Consider the following 21,077-nt stretch of genomic DNA (forward strand, 5'->3'; position numbering starts at 1 on the left):
CCAAGTTGTCAATATGTGAGAGATATGAAGATACGGTGGAAGCTGTCTAAACTGGCACTCGCTGGGACTGAAGAAATTATCCAGTTTAGACAATGTGCCCGATTGAAGATCTAGTAATAAAAGTACAAGCCATGGATGCGACTGAGATTTTATGCCAGTGTTGACAACTTGCCAGATTGGACAGATGCCGGTATTGACAACTTCCACTGCATTAGATAATGCCTTTATACATTTACATGTATATAGTTTCTAGCAACAACATTAACACATTAATGTGTCTTGGAAGTCTCCTTTGTCATACAAAGAAAGTACGAGTCAAATCTGATATCACAACATTTTATCCATTATATACACAGTATCTAATTCACTTAAACATGTACAACATGATGTACCGATGTGTCTGTATTTTGTATTATTGGCCTTTGGCCTAGAATTACAGAAAGAAATCTGTCTGTCTGTCTGAATGGTGACCCTAAAAGATATGGCTATTACCAGATGGTCTGAATGGTGGCCTTGGTTGATATGGCTATTAATAAGTTGGATGAAGCCCTGCCAAATATGGCATTTAATAACTGGTCTGAATGTGCCCTGGTAGATATGGCTATAAATAGATGGTCTGAATGGTGGCCCTGACAGATATGGCTATTAATAGCTGGTCTGAATGGTGCCCTGGTAGATATGGATATAAATAGATGGTCTGAGTGGTGGCCCTGACAGATATGGCTACTTATAGCTGGTCTGAATGGTGCCCTGGTAGAATGGCTATTTTTTAATAGGTTGCCTGAATGGAGGCCCTGAAAGATATGGCTATTAATAGGTGGTATGAATGGTGCCCTGGTAGATATGGTTAATAATAGCTGGTCTGAATGGTGGCTCTGGCAGATATGGCGATTACTATTCGGTCTGAATGGTGGCCCTAACACATCGATATGGCTAACATTAGGTTGTCTTGATGGTGGTCACAGTTTATCGACAAGGCCTATTCACCAGCGCCTTCAATCTGATCACAGATAAAGATATTATTCTGTATGATGTCCAAACAAATACACCCTTAGCCACGACCATGAAGGTGACCTGGTATTCTTATAAGTTATATGCACTTTGCGGCATGATGCATATTTCACAATGTGGTCTCTAGTCCTGTTAAGAGTGGAACAGAACAGTTAAATGGAATCCAAGTATGAAAGCATGTGACCAGCAGTAGCATGTGACCAGCAGTAAAATTAATTTGCCCGTCAAACTAAGGAAATATCTAATTGTAATATGTCCTACTTGATATCTGAATGAGGTTCAAGCAGTTTGATCCATCTAGACTAGATCATTCTTCATATAGCATTCCCATCATGCATTAGTGATAATCTTCTAAAGCTGGTAACAATTGCTGAAAATATTCTTTTCATTTATGATTCTCACCGGCAAAAATACAAATGAACTAGGGATTCTATACCCCAAATGAATGAATCAAATAATTAAAGTAGGTTACTATCAACAGGTATTTAAAAGAAATATATGGAGAAAAATATATGAGAATACACTGTTAATGAAAATGTTAATAATGCATCACACTTGCTTCACTTCAGATCTCCATCCACAAAATGCTGACATGACATGATTTTACTGTAATACTCACAGCAAGGATGAGTGAGCAAGCGAGTGGGTGAGTTCAGTTTTATGCCGCTTTCAGCAACATTCCAGCAATATCACGACAGGGGTCACCAGAAATCAGATTCACACACTGTACCCATGTGGGGAATGGAACCCACTTCTTCAGTTTGACAAGCAAATGTTTTAACCTGAAAGTTGCCCTGTCACACTTAAAGCATGAATAAACCCAACTCACTTGCTCTCATCCTGACAAATATCACAGCCTTAATGTTATATCTCAAAGCAACAGCAGCAATTTCACACAAAGCTGGCATTCTTATTAATCAATCCTTCATGCTCAAAGATCTCATGACAGACAAGGCCAATTAGTAAGCATATATTAAGATTAAGCCTTAAAAAATCCTTTGCAGTTCAATAATGTTTACTCTTTCAGGAGATTTATTTGGACATTAGCCTCAAAATAACTGGACATTTGTTCTTCTGGCTCTGCCATTTTTGCACTTTTTTCACAACATGAACACTACAAGGGTTAAAACAAGAAAACAGACTGACGAGGAAAGAAGATGGCTGCCTTGCAGCCATTTTGAAGAACTTAAATGCCATTTCCACAGCATCTGTATCCAAAGCCAGGAGCATGAACATAAAACTATGCAAATCTGTACCTTGAAAACAGACAATAGAGAGCAGACAATGGAAAAGATATCAGGATATAAATACTGTAACAATTCACCAGTGCACCTAAAAGAACAACAATTTGCTGCTGTTTAATCATCTTATTGCAATACTAAGCACTATTCCAGCCACATGCCTGTAGTTTATAAGTAACTAGCTCCAGATCAGACAATCCACTGATTGATATCACGAGCAACGATCTGCACAACTGGGATATGGCACGTGGCAGGGCAACTTGACAGTAACATTAATGAAATGATATGAAGACAATCTCAGAAGAATGTTGACAATATTCCAAAAATGAAAAAGCCATATGTCAGATTGTTTTCAAATTCACAGAATTTCTTGTTACACTGAAATGTAACATCACATCAGTATGCCGGCATATGAAAATATAACAAAATTTCATCAAGTTGATTTTTTATGATGACAGTTATAAATGTACAAGATCAATAAAAACATGTTATTGGACCCTCCAAGATCTTAAACTGAGTTACAGTTCAACCTGAGATGGAGGACACACTTTTCACTAGCAATACTTACACATGTTCGACAGTCTAAGTAAACTTAGTCTCAGAGTTATTCGTTACACTCCACTACTGAGTCTATCAAACCCTAGCAGCGTCACGTAACCTAAGAGCGACGTATGACCGTCCAGTCAATAGTGAGACAGTTAAATAGATCTAACCAATCAGACAACGGCTACTACTTAGGGATTAGAGGGACTTACAAAATATTGAGGTCACTGACACAGACATCTCCACAAACAAAAATCTGCATATAACACAGTTAATTGACCTGCAGTATATATACGTTTTGGGGTTTCTGCTGACATGGTTACCATTAAATAATATTTTTGCAAGATGACATCCTTGAATATTGCCAAAAACACTGTTTTCAGAGACTGTGTACTCACCGTTGTCATGGTTGTACGTACACCGTGATGGTTGTACGTACGCCGAGATGTGATCACATGCTAAATAGCAGAATTGTTTAGGTATGAACTTTTTCGAGATAAAAAGTTCCAAAGGTATGTGCGAATGTCCACTTTCGAGATTTGGTAAGCTGTGATCTGATTGGTCAGTCTCAAAGGTTACCTGACGCGACCTCCCATAAGGCTTGTTACACTCAGAAGTGGAGTGTAACAAAAAGTACTGAGGCTAAGTTTACTTAGACTGACGTGTTTGATAATGCAATCTTAGCGCTAATACATCAAAATTAAATTGTAATCAGTCCCATCAAAACCAGGTCTTACTGCTTGCTGTTGCTGTACATCCTATCAGAGGTCATGTCAGAAGATCCATGAAGATTCCTGTGAAGATCCGAGTTAGAATTTGTCATCAGTAACCCATGCTTCTCGTAAGAGGCGACTAATGGGGTCAGGTTGTCAGGCTTGCTGACTTGTTTGACCAACATGATAAATAAACCTTTATATCTATCTTAAATGCTGCAGTGAAGATCAAGGTCAGAGTTGATTTTCAGTAGCCCATGAATGTTGTAAGAGGCTAAAAGGATCAGGTGGTCACACACATCATCGTATCCCATTTGTGTAGATCGATGATCACTGCATTGTCTAGTCCAGACTCGATTACTTACAGACCACTAACACATAACTAAAATATAGCTGAGTGCAACACAAAAATGAATTCAGTGGCTCAGAGAATATCCAGTCACAGATCCTGTCTGAACTTTGACAGATTACCATTATGACTTAACATTTAAAAACCAAAGCTGACAACTCTAAAATTTCAGATCTGACCAAAACATATTCTGGAATGTCTAATAAATGGCCAAGAATCTTTAGGCTATGACTGTACTTCCAATGGGCTGTGAAGAATCTTTTCATTTTCCAATGTTGATCCTTGCGTCAGTCACACAGTTCACATCATACAGGTCACACTGTTGTTCTGAATGTTAATGTTCTGAAGTTGCATGATTAGAAAACTTGGAATTGAATTTTTGCAGTATTGGGATGACTCTCCATCAGATGACAATTGAGTGAGTTTAATTTTATGCAGCACTCAGCAATATTCCAGCTATATGGCGGTCTGTAAATACTTGAATCTGGACAAGGAATCAACACGTGAGATGACGAGAGCTCTGACTTGACATGATGGAGGATGTGATGGCACAAAGGTGCAGTTGCAATGATCCTTAATTGTATTTCTTTCCAAACATCATATCACTCGAAATTGTTTATTGAGCACACTGGATGAACATGCATAGTTCATGAATCTTCTATCAAGTTTTGATTTCCTTGAGCATAACTTCTGCAGAATATATCACCAGCACCTCATGTATTCCTGTACAAATTTCGAAATTGCTCTGTGAATTTTCTCAAGATGACAGTTGACTGTTGACAGTTGAAGTCCACTGCTACATTCCCACTTTCACTTTTCAGAATCAGTTCCAATTTAGTGAGATGTCACTTGTCCTGTAAGCAATCTACAAGGGGAGACAACTCCGAGGCACCAACACAGTCATTAACACCACTCCTCTTTTTCCTTGCTCAGTACTGTCAGACTGGTATCAAAACGTTCACATGATAGCCTGAGTGAGCATTCGTTGTCAGTGTGAACAGATTTTGCACAACCTCACAACATGTTTTTTCTATTTCCCCATCCACGTCTATGATCTGAAAAAAATTCAGAAAATCACACATGTAAATATCTGATTATTATTTGTTTTCAGTGTTTGACAAAATGGCCATAAAAACTGAATTAAGTCATTTTGGATAATAACAATTGTTCATGAAATATTGTTCAGGTTAGAATCTGATTCAGTGTGTTCTCAAACTGATTCAAGCACAACAAGAGCTGTATGTTGGCTAAAGATCGTACAGTTCTATATTGCAATACAGGTATTGATATTTATGTATATACTCAAGAAAACCAGTTCGTTCTACCACCATGTATAGTGTAATAAAGCACACTTTCAACCTGAACTATTACACCTAATTGGATAAAAAGCCAGCCAAGGGAGGTAATAAAACTAGCAGCCCAAGCTGTAGATGCATCAAGGGTACTTATTAGCAGAGATTTATCAGAACGTACACGCTGGAGATTACCGAGGAGAACCATAATCTTGCATGATTTAAAAGAGTATCACAACAAGTCAGAGAGAGTCATATACATGTATTTACAAAATGACCTCATGAAAATTAACGAGCCAGTGGGGCCAGTGACTGTAGAGATTTGCTGTCCTGAATGAATTTTTACTAGCCATAGGCCAGCAGACCAGAGGCTATTTCTCACACTGTGTTCAATTTGCTCTGCAGAATTGTATCCCTTAGGTAAGCCTGATCTCTATGATTGTAGGTTTGAATCCCAATTCACTTTAATTAAGTTTCCCTATTTGTCAGCAGGACACTAATGACCTCCCATGTAATGTCACTTCATTCTTTATTAAACAAGTAAATGATTTCTCTCGTTTCATAATAAGTCTTTCACATGTATTATAAAAATGTTTTTTTTCTGTGAAGGGTGCTAAGTATTCTGTTTATCACTCTCAAACAGAAATTGACAGAACCTGCCTACCGTGTGAAGTCACTCAGCTTTCCGCGTGTCAAGCAAGGTCAGAGAACATTGTGAGTATTTGTGATGGAGGTATTAGCACTGTGACGTCATAACAGTTAACCGTTACTCCATACGTCTAGCTGTATTACACTAGTTTAATACTGCCGTAAATATATTACAATACTGCTGTAAATATATTACAATGTAGCATCTGCCACGAGAGAGTAATAAAAAGCGTATTTAAACGTAAACAAGTTTTTCACTCTCTGAATCAAGAACCTGTCTGCCAAGGGAAACAATTCTGTGAAAGTTTCTCACAGTTATGTATGGTAAAGCCAAACACTGGTCAAGAGCTAAAATCTATTTTAGATAAGTGGTTAGAACTGTCTGCAGCATAATATGTCAAAAATAAATCACTGCCACAGCACTCATGGTCACATATCATCTAATAGTAAGCTAGCCCTCAGAACATCTATTGACACAACTCACCATCTTTCCAGTCATCATGCTCTCTCTTCCTCTGTAGCTCTTCAGGGTCGTCTGTCTCCACCTTCCGTTCTTCTTCGGTCATGTATTTCTCTTCCTCCACAGCAGCAACCTCTGGGTTAGCTGCCCGGTCCTGAAGACTCATGCTGCAGACAGAGTCACCTTGGTGTCACTTGTAGTCATCATGTCACAATGTTGTCACTATTTGTCTTCTTGTCACTATTTGTCAATACATGGCACTTTGTCACTATTTGTCACCCTCACGACACTATTTGTCAGTATATGTCACCTTGTTACTGTTTGTCACTACATCTCACCTTGTCGTCACTATTGGTCACCTTGCCACTATTTGTCACAATGTTCTCTCTATTTGTCAGATGTCACAATTTGTCAATGTCACAATGTTGTCACTATTTGTCTTGTTGTCACTATTTGTCAATACATGGCACTTTGTCACTATTTGTCACCCTCATGACACTATTTGTCACCCTCATGACACTATTTGTCAGTATATGTCACCTTGTTACTGTTTGTCACTACATCTCACCTTGTCGTCACTATTGGTCACCTTGCCACTATTTGTCACAATGTTCTCTCTATTTGTCAGATGTCACAATTTGTCAATGTCTCAATGTTGTCACTACCACAATATCACTATTTGTCACCTTGTTGTCACTATGTATCACCTTGTCACTATTTCTAACTATATGTCACTATTTGTCACAATGGTGTCACTATATGCCACCATGTTTTCTCTGTTTGTCATCAGTTTCTCCACAACAAATGTCGGGACGTTACGGAAGTCTAGTGGTTAAAGCACTCACTTTTCACCAGGGTTTGATTACGCATACGAGTACAATGCGTGAAGCCCATATCTGGTACATGTATCTCCTGCCATGATATTGCGGGAATATTGCTAAAAGTGGCATAAAACTAAACTCACTCACTCAATGAATCCACATTCTTACTTCAGCAATCATTGATTTGACCCATGAAATGTAAAAAAGATTTATGTTTAACAGAAGCAACAATAACATGTAATTTACAGAGGACACTAAATGACCTTCCGTGTAATACCACTTTTATTAAACGAGTTAATGATCTTTAACGAGTTTAATGAAAATACTATTCTGTTTATTACTCGCAAACATAAATTGACAGAAACTGCGGCGAAATTGCCTACAGTGTGAGGACTCTCAGCTTTCAAGTCAAGCAAGGTCTAGTAAAATCGCGACATCAACATTAGCATTGTGACGTCACAACTTTGAACCATTTTGACGTCATACGTCAAGCGGTATTACACTAGTGTAATATTTAAGTGAAAATATTACACTGCAGTATCTTCAACGGGCGAGTAATAAGGAATGTATATGTCATATCAGACTTATCAATCTCGGAGTATTACTTTAATGTCCAAACTTACTTCCCGATCCCAGATGTTGGAGGGTGGAATGTGCCATCAGCAAGCTTCTGCTCATAGAACTCTTCAATGGTGTATGTAGGCACTGCTGGATAGCCGGCACCGAACACCTGTTTCTGCACCATGTCTTTGGTCAATATGAATGGACGGACAGGCTGGAAAATAAAGAGAACATAGGTTTTTTTTAAAATAACAAGGAGGGTGCGAACAACACAGTTACACGTTTATAACATCTACCATGACTTTTGAGATCTTTCCTCCCTACGCAAAACGTTCCATAGAGAATTCAGTCTTTGGGTAATATCTCTCAGATTGACGGGTGGGTGGTGGGTAGGGGTGTCAGTTTAATCATATAAGTTTCTTTGACCCAGAAGAACATGCCTCCAGTCGAGAGTGTACATTTACACAAACAGTTCTAGTACATCAAGATTTCTTCATATAACGAGTAAATGAATTTAGTTTTACACTGCACTCAGCAATAGTCCAGCCATATGCCAGCAGTCTGTAAATAACCAAGTCTGGTCCAGGCAATCCAGTGATTGAGCATTTATCTACCGAATTGGGACATGATCACGTGTCAACCAAACCAGCAAGCCTGACCTCCCAATCCCATTAGTGCCTCTTACAACAAGTATGGGTTGCTGAATATCAGTTATAACCCGGATCTTCACAGGTCTTTCTTACAATGGAGGTCACGCGCTACACTTGTTGTTACATTGAAATCTTGAATAATCATTACTGTTTCATCTGGTCCATAAAAGCATTAAAAACCTAAACCAAGAGTCAGTATCTGTGTCACCAACAGCCTTCTATTTCCTTTTTATTTCACGACAAGGCTGCTTCTCCACTGTCCACATGTAGAAAGTTGTACATGCCACCTGTACTTGGCTACCTGCCAAATCATGTATGTTCCATGCCCGTGACTATGTCAGACATGCAACATTTTATAATGTATTTAATGCATTTATAATTAATCTTGTTAATTCACAGGTAAGCACCCTCTCTACATCTGTATCATTGCTAGTATGCAATGTAATAACATTTTGTTCAGTTAGTAATAAATCGCGACCGAGTAATATAAACTTTCTTCAGCCCATGACTTACTAACTTAAAGCACAAGCACTACACGTAAGACAGTGTGTGAATGATTAATCATTATGATTATAAATCTACAGTATACCAAATCATCAATTTTATATTATGTTGACTGCACGTTAATGAGTGACATCACATCAGATGTAAATATCCTACACAAAGCGCTAATGCGTTACGTCATATATATTTTATGTGTAAGTATACAATCATAGCATAATTATTACATTCCAAGCTTCTACCTACAGTTGTATTCTTTATTGCCTATGTATTCATATTACATATATTCAACTTCCATGTCATCACCCAACTATGTTGGATGTGCAACATTTTATAATGTAATCTTGTTAATTCACAGGCAATAAACTGGTTCACATCTTAAGCGACGTTGCTCATCCCCATTTGTTGTCCTTTGGACATTTCAAGACCGGAACCTGTGACATCTGAATGATATAAATCGGAATCAGCTTCAACATCGTTAACATCTTATATATCTTGTACAACTATGTAAAGGAGCCATTAGGGACTGGCCATTCACAAAAAGAAAGGAAAAATAGTTCCATTTCATAGAAGCTGACTCCAAAATTTATGCAACATTTTTTCATGACCCTCCATCCCCAACATACCTAAACAATATTTGATGAAAGTGTTAATTGGAGATAAGCTGACCCACATCTACAGATAGTTGTTCTGTGTCCTCAAAATCTGTATTATCTATGATCACGTAGAGTTATATATGCCCAGACCCAAAAGAACTTCAAATGCATAAATTTCATGAGCAAATATTGAACTGTGTCATCTTTATACAACATTCATTTGTTATCCCCATAAAATTAAAAACCCCTTACTTTAAGTTGTTTCTTCGGAGGATGTTCATTCTTGTGTTCATTTGGATGTTTCTTCTGTTCTGCCTTCATCCTTGCCATGTGTTCTAATATAGGAATTTCCGCTGTAAAAGAGCATGTTAGAAACGTGAACAGTGTTTGAACTCAATGATTAAGTGAGTTTATCCCCACTCTCAAAAGTTTTCAAGAATTATTAAAGTGGGGCACCAGGAAAACCTAAATGAAAACGCATGAGTATGGTTTTGACTGACCTAGAAACAGTCAAATGTGGATTCTGACTCAGAATCTGAAATTTCTGTCATTCCCATGGGACCCAACTCTAGATTGCCAAATACAGTGGTTTGGATGATGCAGCCATCCCATTGGCCAATAAGGACATTGTATGAGTATTTGTATAATAATAAGCCTTCAAGTAAGAGAAACTAAGACAGGTATTTGTCACTACAGTCCATGCATATACGCCTAAAGTCGTAATGCCTGGTTTACATTTAGCCTGCCCAAAGCTTCATTTCCATGCAGTTGCTGTGCAGTTATCACACGATTCTCTGGGAACCATAGCCTCTACGATTTTTTCAAACAGCAAAATTTGACAAATATGAAAACATTTTAAATTCTTAGTCCATGGGTAGCACTGCACTAAGGACTAAGGCAGCAAGATTTTGAACACTAATGGATCATAGGATTGAGGGATATTTGCACTGCCATCGCACAATCACCATACATTCTCCGTAAGATGTATGTACAATTTCTGTACACTTTCTGTGCAGCCTCCATGCAGGTCTGCCTCACCCTGTTCCCAAGGAATTCAGGTGATACCCACAGATAATGTGAACACAAATGTTGTAACTCAGGGTCATCAACAATGCCTAAGAAATCAGATGGAAAATTGTAGACTATGGCGCCCTATGTTTCAAAGTCTATGGCAATCTGTAGCACCTGGATGAAACCATAGGAAGGGATGAGTGTTAGTGTATCAGGGATCATGGGCTGTGGAGTGGGTGGTAGGACTTGGACTTACTGTTAATACTGTCTATCTCCTCCATACAGCGAGACACCCACTGCTTCAACATTGTAGTGTAGTATTCTCTCTGCAAACATGCAGCAAGAGGTAGTTTTCATAGACGTGTACACAATACATAAAGGACAATACACAAGGCAAAATGGACACTCTTGTACGTAAGACAAAATAGATTTATATGTATACACACGGCAGAAAGGATATTTAGTAACGGCAGTTTTTTTCACTTTGATACACATACATATGTCAAAACAAATGAGTAGACATGTCAAATATAACTCTGCTGAAATGCTGTTTCAAATTGCTTGTTACATATAACATGAGATCAAAAAGATAAAATGAATAGGATGTAGCAGTCTTTTGCCTTTACAAATGTACAGAGTTCATGCACACACTGGGGTGGCAGCATTTCACTACTAAAGATAATGGAACGGGGACACTACGCTCAAAATGTGTAAAGCTACTGTTGTTATTTTTTAATATATGAAGCAAGCCTCTCCAAAGCAGATGGGCTATGTTCATGTATAATGCATAATCTATTCCATTCATCAGGAGTGAAAGAGTATAATTTTATGCCACCTTTGAGTGCATGGAACTCCTAACAAAAACAGGAAACCCACTGGGCTGATAACTGAAAAATGTTGCTGGCCCTGTGAACATGTAACCAGCCCTGTATTTAAAATACGAAACTGAGGTTAGGTGTTAAAATAATGTTATCAAAGAATTACTTCTAGTGACTTAACGTTAAACATATGCAAAAGCAAATTTCACAAAGCATAACCTGCTGGTCCTGTCGATTTATTTAGTGTCATTGCCATCTGAATGAGACAAACAGGCAAAGTCAGAATGGTCAGTATCTTTAGCGAGAATGACCTCTGCATGTTATTCGTGCAATGAGCACAGGGGATTTGTAACTCGCCATGCGAAAAGAAAACATGTGCAACTGCAAATTTAACAAAAACAACTTGGTCACTGAAAACATTCTTTCTTTAGACCAAACCAGTGTTCACAATGGTGTTTAAAAGTAAAGGACATTGGATCCTGCAAGTTTCAGATGTCTGTCTGACCCACTGAAAATTCACAGGACCCACAGAATAAAGTTAAACAAGCATTTCCTTTTAACTGGCATTGAAATTATTAACATTATATGAGAACAAACAAAAGATCTATAAACATCAAACAAGTGTCACATGCCGCAAATAACATTTTCATACAAAGACATTGTGAAATATTCAGTCAGACACTGGGGCTGGCAGGCAGAGGGTAAGACACTTTTCATGAAACTGTCAATCATAGATAAAAGGGTAGGCTGATCTGTGGAAGGTACGGATTGACTGATCATGAACTATACATACAGATGTCATCTAGCTAACACAGTTGTAAACTATTTGCAAAACATCACCCATAGGTGATGACATGGTAAAATATAGACCCATGGAAAATGGACTGGCTCACAGGGGTGGCTATGAAATATAGTTGTAACCCCGCCATGTAACTAGCATGCAGCAGGTCACCGGGCAGATGTTATTCATACACTGTACCTTTGCATCGTACAGACAATATCAGAGCAGGAGACACAAAAAACGGACTTCTTACCTTGATTTCTTCTTCTACTGTCTCCTTCTCCATCAACTCATGTAGCTCTTTCATTCTCTTCTCCATCTCCTTCTTCTTCCGGAACTGCTCAATCTTTGACTGCCGTGTGCTCGCCATCGCCTTCAGGTCCATACCTCTGATCAATAAGTACCCTGGTATTAATTACTGTTTAACTGATTTCAAACAAACTATCATCTATCTCAAATATGGTTTATATCCAGATATGTACTATCCCATTATGACATGCATAATGTCTTATACTGAAAGTTACCAGTGGACTCTTTATAGTATAGCATTCAATTACATTAATCTGGATCTTTTTTAAAGAATTACAAAAACACAGAGACATCCACTAATACATGACTAAATAGTGTTTGTAGTTTTCAATAATCTCCTCCCAATGCCTAACAATTTCTGCAGAATATATTCTACTTTACCATTTGTCAAAAACTTCAAAACAACCATCATTAGACACATTTACACTGCTGTTCCAAATCTCTACACTTTTATCACGATTTTCATATCAATTATCAAACTGTAACCATGGTAATTTTGGAAGAACAAGAGGCAGTGGTGAAGTTTGCTGAAATTCTGAATCCTGTGATAATTCGGGTTAACACTGGTCTTCTGCACCCATTGTATGTAATTACAGAGAGTCCATCATACCTCACTTGTATAGATCAATGTTCATGTCAATCATTGATTCAGACTCGATTAACTATGGACCACAATCAGGCGCGCAAAACAAGACAATTTTTGGGGCAATTGCCCAATGGGTTGCAAAAAGGACCTTTTTGAAACCGGATTATTTCCACCTAAACAATTGCAGAATGACTAAAGAATGGTGCAAAGAATACTTTTCGATGAACTTAAAGGGGTGATTGTAAATACCTAAATACATGCATTTCAGTTATGATTCATGATTGTAGCAAACCATTCATACACATGCCGATGGAAACACAATCATCACTCTAACAGAGATACCTTTCATACTTTCGATATGACGGGTAACATATTTACTGTTCATGGTCACTGTATAATGTATTGGTAATGCTTTGTTATCAATAAATACTGGAAAAATTATGATTCACAGAAAGATTACCATTTTTTCAATTGTACTGATAACGTGTTAGTTAGTATTGGCAAGGAAAGGAAAAAAAACAATCAAATTTTCAGCAAAAATCATACGCAAGCCTGTTTTTTTGTTTTTTAAATAACGGTAGCTACACCCCGGCAATCAACTAACTGTACTCCTGCTGTGCAGCATCAGACAAATAATAACACAAAGTAAGGAACAATTGCTCAATTCAGAAATATTGTGAGCACCATGAAGAGATCTCTGTCACCTTGGTGCTGCAAGACTCATGTTTGCGGCAGAATCTTCCCCATCTTCATCGACAGACCCCACATCAATGTCAGTCACTTCATAGTTCTTACAAAGTCTTAAGTAGTCAGTGAAGAACAACTGTAAAATGAAATATTCACACAATTAAGGTAAGACTTTACTAATTCTAATTACACAGACTGAATTAATTCGAACAGTTTTTTTTTTTTTATTTTATATTTTGCTGAGGGCAAATTTACACTTTACTATAGATACCAAAAAGAAATATGCACAAAAACTGGTTTAACATTTTTAAGTATTTGAAAGATCAATCTGTTGATGTAGGATCTACAAGTAAAATAGAATTCACAGACCTGTTGATGGTGAGGACAGGTTCAACATCAAGAACAAGGTAACTGCACTTGCAGAAGCAAGCATGTGGGCACAATTGCATGGCTACTTGTACAAGTATGGACTGACACTGGCTACTAACCATGTGGCACCATGCTGCAGTTGATCATGAATGCAGTTAATCACAACAGGCAGGGCAATAACAAGTGTTATTCCAAGACACTGCTGGGAATTAAACCACCAGTATTCTGCTCTCAGGGTAGACATTCCATTCACTACACTATGGAAGCAGAAGAAGAAACCTGACCTCTGAACCCATGGAGACAATGCCTTCATAAATCAATGAATAACATGACGTATGACAAAAAAAAGCTAGAAACCATACCCGAGCCTTCTTGACGAGTGGAAGTCTTTCTGCTCTGGTTGTCTGATATGTGAAGAAACCTAATAGTGCTGGCAACAACATGTATCTGAAACAGGGAACATTCCAGTGGCCATGTACTGTTATTTTAATGTATGGTAAGTTTATCTTGTTTATCAAAATCTATCATTGTTAAATACTAGGAAAGGCAGCATATTTAACATTTTCGTCTGAGTGTTACTGTACTACTCCTACTTGAGTGAAGATCTGCGATAGAACAGGCCTTCAGCAACCCATGCTTGCAACAAAGGGTTACTATGCTTGTCGTCAGAGGCGACGAACAAGATCGGCTGGTCAGACTTGGGTTCACATTTGCGCAGATCGATGCTCATGATGTTGATCACTTGACTGTCTGGTCCCGATTCGACTATTTACAGACCAAAACCATATTGTTGGAATATTGCTCAGTGGGGTCTAAAACTTTACTCACTTACTCTTTAGTGACTGTTCTTAAGTTTGTCATGCTTAAGATTTTGTCACCTTTCTAAAACAACAGGGGACTGCTCCCTGAAATAATGCTTTCATAAATTCATGGAATATCAATTAACAAAACCGAACAACATTCAACATGACATGTAGCTCCCATAGGTATCATTGATAGGATACCAGAAGTGTGCTTCATATTTTGAATATGTCTAAAAAACTGAAAAAGAGAGTAAGCTAGAACAGTATTCATGACAAAACTAAATACAACAACCTACTTCAGTTCAGAAGATGCTACTTCATCAAGGCTTTCATTGTCGCTGAAGAGGGACAGTTCATTTGTCATATGCACAGCTTTCTCACATTTCTGCACACCAAAATATATTTTATCCTGCAAGACAAAATATCGGACCATATTATGAGTTTTATAACAATTATTTGTTTGGTCTTAACATAGTACTATTGGTAGTCAGGACTAATATTGATATTTCTTAGAAATGCATCACTGGGAACCAAGAGTTGGGGGTTGAATTAAACAGTTTGTTGACATCAGCTTGTGTTAACTGGTTAAAATGACACTGAACTAGTAAAACACAATACCTTAAAAGTTTTTACATTATGACACAATAGAGTCAATAAGAGTTATTATGGGTTCCTTTATCATTTTGTTGATTTATTTTACATAAAAATACTTTTTTCATAACTGTTTCTAGTCTGGGAGCTAAGTATCATCCCATGCCCAACCCCAAGGATCGTACATGTGTGTTTGATCGGAATGGTCATCAAAAGGATAAGGACAAATTTTGCACTGATCGACCCTTACTTCAACGCAACTAAATTAAAGCGACTGTTCAACATGCGCCCCTTATCACCTGAACTTTGTCGTCTGCAAGCGGTTCGTCACAAGTGTCAACAAAGTTGAAGATTTTCCAGATTTCCTCAAAGAGATCTGACAGTTTAGGGCCTTCTTGGGGAGCTTCAGCCATCTTTCTATTTTCAGGTCCTTACGTTTATGATAATCTGTTACTCATACAAAGTTCTCATTACGTCCCCTGACTGCCATTTTGAAAACACTATTGCGAGACGAGACTTTGATGGATCATATACATGTTTCCTAGAACGAATTACGATCTATCAGCCTTCGCTAATTGAAATGAAACCCATAAATCAACGAAGAAGATAATATTTTAAAATGTTTCTGAAATGTAATAATTTGTAAAATATGACTGAAACTGATGTCATTTAAAAGAAAAACATTTTATAAATTTCGTTTCGTCTACTATTCCTAACAATATCAGCGGAACTCGGGCACTGGCGGCATGTCGTCTGTAAACATTAATCTGTACAGGCAGCTTTTACGTGAATTGCACAGGATTTATGCGAAAGTAATGACGGGAATTAATTAATGAAATATGTTTAGTCCCTCCCTTGAATGGGTATTTGTGGACTGAAAAGTGTCTCCATGTTTTATAGTGAAAACTCAACTTCAGTCCTGCCAGGCGACATGTCATTGCTACTCAAATTGTAGGACAAAACCCCCTAGGACGAAAACCCATAAGGACCTGTGGACAAAACCCCCAAATAGGGTTTAACTACTGAGTGACTGGCTTTAGTAACATGTTTTGATTGAATCGGTAATAGAGATTATCAGTGATAGGGATTAAAAGGCTTCATTAATTACCTTAGTACTTCTTGCTCATAATGTATCCAATGTAATGTCGGTTAGGTGGTCATTGTGTATGTGATGTCGGCTAAATACAATGTCTCAATAAACATTCTTTATCATGCTTCATTTCGAGCTTTTGGATTTCTGTCCTAAATGGTGTTTTTTTTGTTTTTTTTTTTTTGGGGGGGGGTTGTCCAAAGGACTTATATCCGCAAGGGGATTCTCAAAACATTAATGTATGGTGTGGTACTCACGTTCACAGTGACTCAATTGTCTGGACTTTGTTAATAAAGAATATTGTGAATATGCCAAACTATTTACGCCATTAAGTCCAAGTTACAATCCTTATTCAGTAGCCAATGCATGATGTGAGATCTGACTAAAAGGATAAGTGAAAACACTCTTATTTTGCCTGCACATTTAATTTCAAGATGGTGTGTGGAAATATGGTATGTTGAAAAATTAGCAAATAGCAATTTTATCTCAAAGGTCTCCTTGAAAGTTTCATGTTCTTCCAACTTCTACATGCAGAGCAAAGATCTGAATGCAAGCACTATGGTTTGTGACTCTGAACTGATTCTGATTTATCATGCTGAAGACCCAGGTTCGATTCCCCACATGGGTGAAATGTGTGAAGCCCATTTCTGGTGTCTCCCATCATGATATTGCTGGAATATTGCTGAAAGGGGCATAAAACTAACTTCATTCTCTCAGTAACATTTCTGCAGTGTTACATTGTCATGGATGTTAGAAAATTAAGATGTCATCAGAGCCTTTTTATAATATTGTACATTAATTAAATCATGCATATCTGGCATACAGAATATGAAGCCAAGTTACATTATTTCTTCTAACTGGTCCCAGGGTAGAATAGGCTTTCAGCAACCCATGCTTGCCATAAAAGGCGACCATGCTTGTCATAAGTGGCGACTAACGGGATTGGGTGGTCAGACTCACTGACTTGATTGGCACATGTCATCGCTTCCCAATTGCGCTGATCGATGCTCATGTTGTTGATCACTGGATTGTCTGGTCCAGAATCTTTTATTTACAGACCGAAGCCATATAGCTGGAATATTGCTGAGTGCGGCGTAAGCTAAACTCACATATTTCTTCATAGCTGAGTGCCACATTACTATTTGCAGGTAGTGTTACCTGAAGTTTGGAAGGAGATGTTGAAATGCATTTAAAATGATGTGGGTATTGACAATCTGTAAGTTTGAATAATTAATTTGGGTCAAAAGTGAAAATAAGCCGAAGACCAGGGTTCAGTCCCCATGTAGGTACAATGTGAAGAGGCCATCTCTGGTGTGCCCCAGCCATTATATTTGCTGTAATATTACTAAAAACAGAGTAAAATTCTTTCACTCACTCATACATGGCCTGTCATACATTTCTTTGCAGTAATTTTTTACCATCAATGCATCACTTGTGCTTACCATGCATAAATGTCACTGCTTGCTTCGACATTTACAAATATACTTTTACATTTCAGGATGCCCCAGTTCTTTCCTACATGAAGGATCAGTTCCGCAGACATCAGGTGACGAGTGAGAAGATATGTCGTGGCCAGAATGAGATGCAGCATATGGGAGCCACCTATCTGTCACTGTTGCAGAATAGGCGTAAACACGAGGCAAGAGTTGACAACTAGACAGCTTTATTAAAGTGATTAGTAGGCTTCTGGTTTGTTTGACTCTGTACTCAAAATCTAATCATCAACTTCTGCAACTGGTCCATATCCTGAATCTAGTAAATTTGTCTAGTACAGTACTTAACTCTGAATAGTCCAAATATTCATTCACAAATCTACCCTTGGAGATCCGGGTTTGAATTGATCTTCAGTAACCCATGTTTGTCATAAGAGGCATCTAATAGATTCGAGTGGTCAGTCTCATTGACTTGGTTGACACATGTCATTGTATCCCATTTGCATAAATCGATGTTTGTATTGTTAAACACTGGATTGTCTGGTATGGACTCAGTTATTTACAGACTGCCGCCATATAGCTGGAATATTGCTGAGTGAAGTATATGACTAAACTCAATGACTCGTTCACAAATCAGCTGAAAATGATGATATTAGACCCTTCAGGCAAGTAAACACAGATCTTAAACCGAGACTGATGTTGTCTTGATAAATATGTTTAATATGAGTGCAGTGTTGCCCTTTTCACTGTGTCTTTTACCAATACCGTATGGTGTGGACTGAACTCCATGTTAAGTTTAATTAAGAAGGATAACAGTTATCATTATCAGAGATGTTTGGCCAAAATTGCCCAGTTTGTAAATTGAATTGTCATACATCTGTACCACATGCATATACTACATGTACTAGCATGAATTTATGCTTTCAGTGGTCAGTAGGCTTAGTCCTCCTATTGTGCTAAGTTTACTGTTATTTCAGAAGAATGAATCCATCTTACCTGAGTTAGGCTTCGGAAGACTTGGTGCTACATGTGTTAACGTTCTATGCCTTTTTAGTGTGAACAGATTGTCCTTGCCCCATGGTTGTTGTGACAACTAACAAAAACAGACGTAAGAAAATTTCAGTTTTTTACCTGACATATCATGCTTGATTTGGCCTAACAGTGCATGAGCTCTTGTTTTGTCAGTACAACCAAAACATATTTCCTTATGGCAGCATCTCTTTTATTGTCAGTTGTCTCCCTTGCTGCGGGAGGTAACAACATTATTTATTGGCTGAAAACATTCTCTAGACCAGTCACATTTAGTATTAGATACAGATTATTGATCTGTGGAAGATGGTTTGATTGATCATGAACTATACAGACATCATCTAGTTACCACAGTAGTAAATTATTTTCGAAATATTTCCCTTAGTCAATGAGATGGTCTAATATATACCCTTGGAAAATGTATTGGTGCACAGGGCTGGCTATAAAATACAGTTGTAAACGTGCCATGTACTAGCAAGCAGCGGGACGCCGGGAAGATGCTATTTCATACACTGCAATCATAGACTGGTGATGAGGTCAATACCTGTTTTTATGGACCCGCAAAAAGTAATATTGACCGAACACAAATTAGTATGTAATTGCTGAATAAATGCTTCTAAAAACCAAAACATTTCCATATAGTCAAGAAAAGTATTTTTATTTTCTCTACAAACTAATAACGTTATGTCAACATTGCTGTGACGTGTAAACAATAGACTGACATCATAGCTTGACGTCTTAGTGATCTCAAGTCAGTATGACTTTTGGTCGGACCTGGGTTGGAGTCAATATGCTTTCCTTTTAAGGGTCACATGATTGCCTCAAGACCAATGAGGTAGCAGGAGAAATATGCCTACGTAATAATACTCCATATCAGCATTAAGATTATTGCTCTGTAATATTCAATAATATTGAAAAGGTTCATCAATAAATCCAATTTCACTTTAAGTGACATTATTATGTTTTCTTATTTTCAGGAACTCAGTGCACAGTACAAAGGTCACGGTGAGCGTGACCTAGAATCAAGTGCTCATTTGGTTGGACTCCGCCTGCCAAAACAATTTGAACCAAGTGGTGAAGAACCGACAAAATGATGGCAGTGGCAGAACTTGTGATAATGTTTTGATGTGTTCAGTCCAGAGACTGTATGGTTTAATCATGCCAGAATTCACTATTTAGTCTAGAAATATGACTGAGACAATTGTGTTTGGTAATATTTGTGGTTTTCAAAGTCATTGAAGATAATGCAAGACACACAGATGGATTGTAAATGCTGTCTGTGCTAGAACATGTATATAGTCCTAATACAGTTTTTTCATGTTATAGATGAGAGTCATGTTATTTTTTGGTAAGGAAATGTAGAAAATCATGTTTTAGGTCAGCATTGTGTATGTCTGTAAAGTGAAATCATGTTTCTATAACATTGTAAAGATAAAGCGAAGACGTAAAAATGACAAGATAAAGCGGGAGATCAGACTGCTTGACTGTGGTTTACATGTCACCATGCCCCAACCATGTTGCTCATATTATCAATCATTGTTGTCAAGTCCAGATTAGTAACACATGGCATGTGTTACTTACTTTGGTGTTAAACAAGCAGTTGTAGCTCATACTAGATCTAAACGACTACCGGTTCCTTCATGATGTTCTTGATAAAAAGTCAGAGTTGAAGTATGTCACAAGTTCAGGTGCCTGGTAGTTCTAATTTGTATCATTACTCAGTTGACAGAAGAAGTGGAGACAGTGCATACAAATGTAAGATTCACATTGGTTATGGGTCCTTATGTCGCCAGCTGATGAAATGAACTGTTTTTTGACTGAACTGAAGTTAATAGCAGTTCTTATTCAAGGGAGATAACTCGTGTAGGTTTAAAGACCATGATCCAAAGTACGAGTTGGACGTCGTCACAAGGTGTATCAAAGGGCTAATTTTCTCATGAAATAAAAAAGAAGTCATCACCATTATTCATGTATTAGTTTGACAAACATGTTATGTGACTAACAACAAATTTTGAAAGCCTAGTACAAAGCGAAATTTAGGGCAGTTTTGCAATGGAGCAATGTTGGTACTAATTAATGAGAAATTCAACTTCCCTGTGAAACTCAAGTTCTGAACATTCTTGACAAGTATCAAATACTGCAGTAATTAACATATGATTGATATATTACATTCCTTTTCATGAA

The 21,077-nt window shown here is 37.7% G+C and overlaps 2 protein-coding genes across 2 annotated transcripts; one reads left to right on the forward strand and one right to left on the reverse strand.

Moving 5' to 3' along the window:
- Positions 1-322: 322 nt before the first annotated feature.
- Positions 323-15,852, reverse strand: LOC137298496 (immunoglobulin-binding protein 1-like). The gene is made up of 10 exons (XM_067830784.1): positions 15,641-15,852; positions 15,047-15,159; positions 14,310-14,394; positions 13,596-13,714; positions 12,250-12,385; positions 10,654-10,723; positions 9,639-9,739; positions 7,702-7,853; positions 6,282-6,424; positions 323-4,912 (listed from the first exon to the last, which is right to left on the reverse strand). The coding sequence occupies exons 1-10, from the start codon at positions 15,752-15,754 to the stop codon at positions 4,872-4,874; spliced, it is 1,074 nt and encodes a 357-aa protein (XP_067686885.1). The 5' UTR covers positions 15,755-15,852; the 3' UTR covers positions 323-4,871.
- Positions 15,853-16,042: 190 nt separating this feature from the next.
- On the forward strand, positions 16,043-20,218 carry LOC137298243 (protein FMC1 homolog). The gene is made up of 3 exons (XM_067830416.1): positions 16,043-16,153; positions 17,930-18,070; positions 19,871-20,218. The coding sequence occupies exons 1-3, from the start codon at positions 16,088-16,090 to the stop codon at positions 19,985-19,987; spliced, it is 324 nt and encodes a 107-aa protein (XP_067686517.1). The 5' UTR covers positions 16,043-16,087; the 3' UTR covers positions 19,988-20,218.
- The last annotated feature ends 859 nt before the right edge of the window (positions 20,219-21,077 follow it).

This window comes from Haliotis asinina, chromosome 10, assembly GCF_037392515.1.
Source record: "Haliotis asinina isolate JCU_RB_2024 chromosome 10, JCU_Hal_asi_v2, whole genome shotgun sequence".
NCBI lineage: Eukaryota > Metazoa > Mollusca > Gastropoda > Lepetellida > Haliotidae > Haliotis > Haliotis asinina.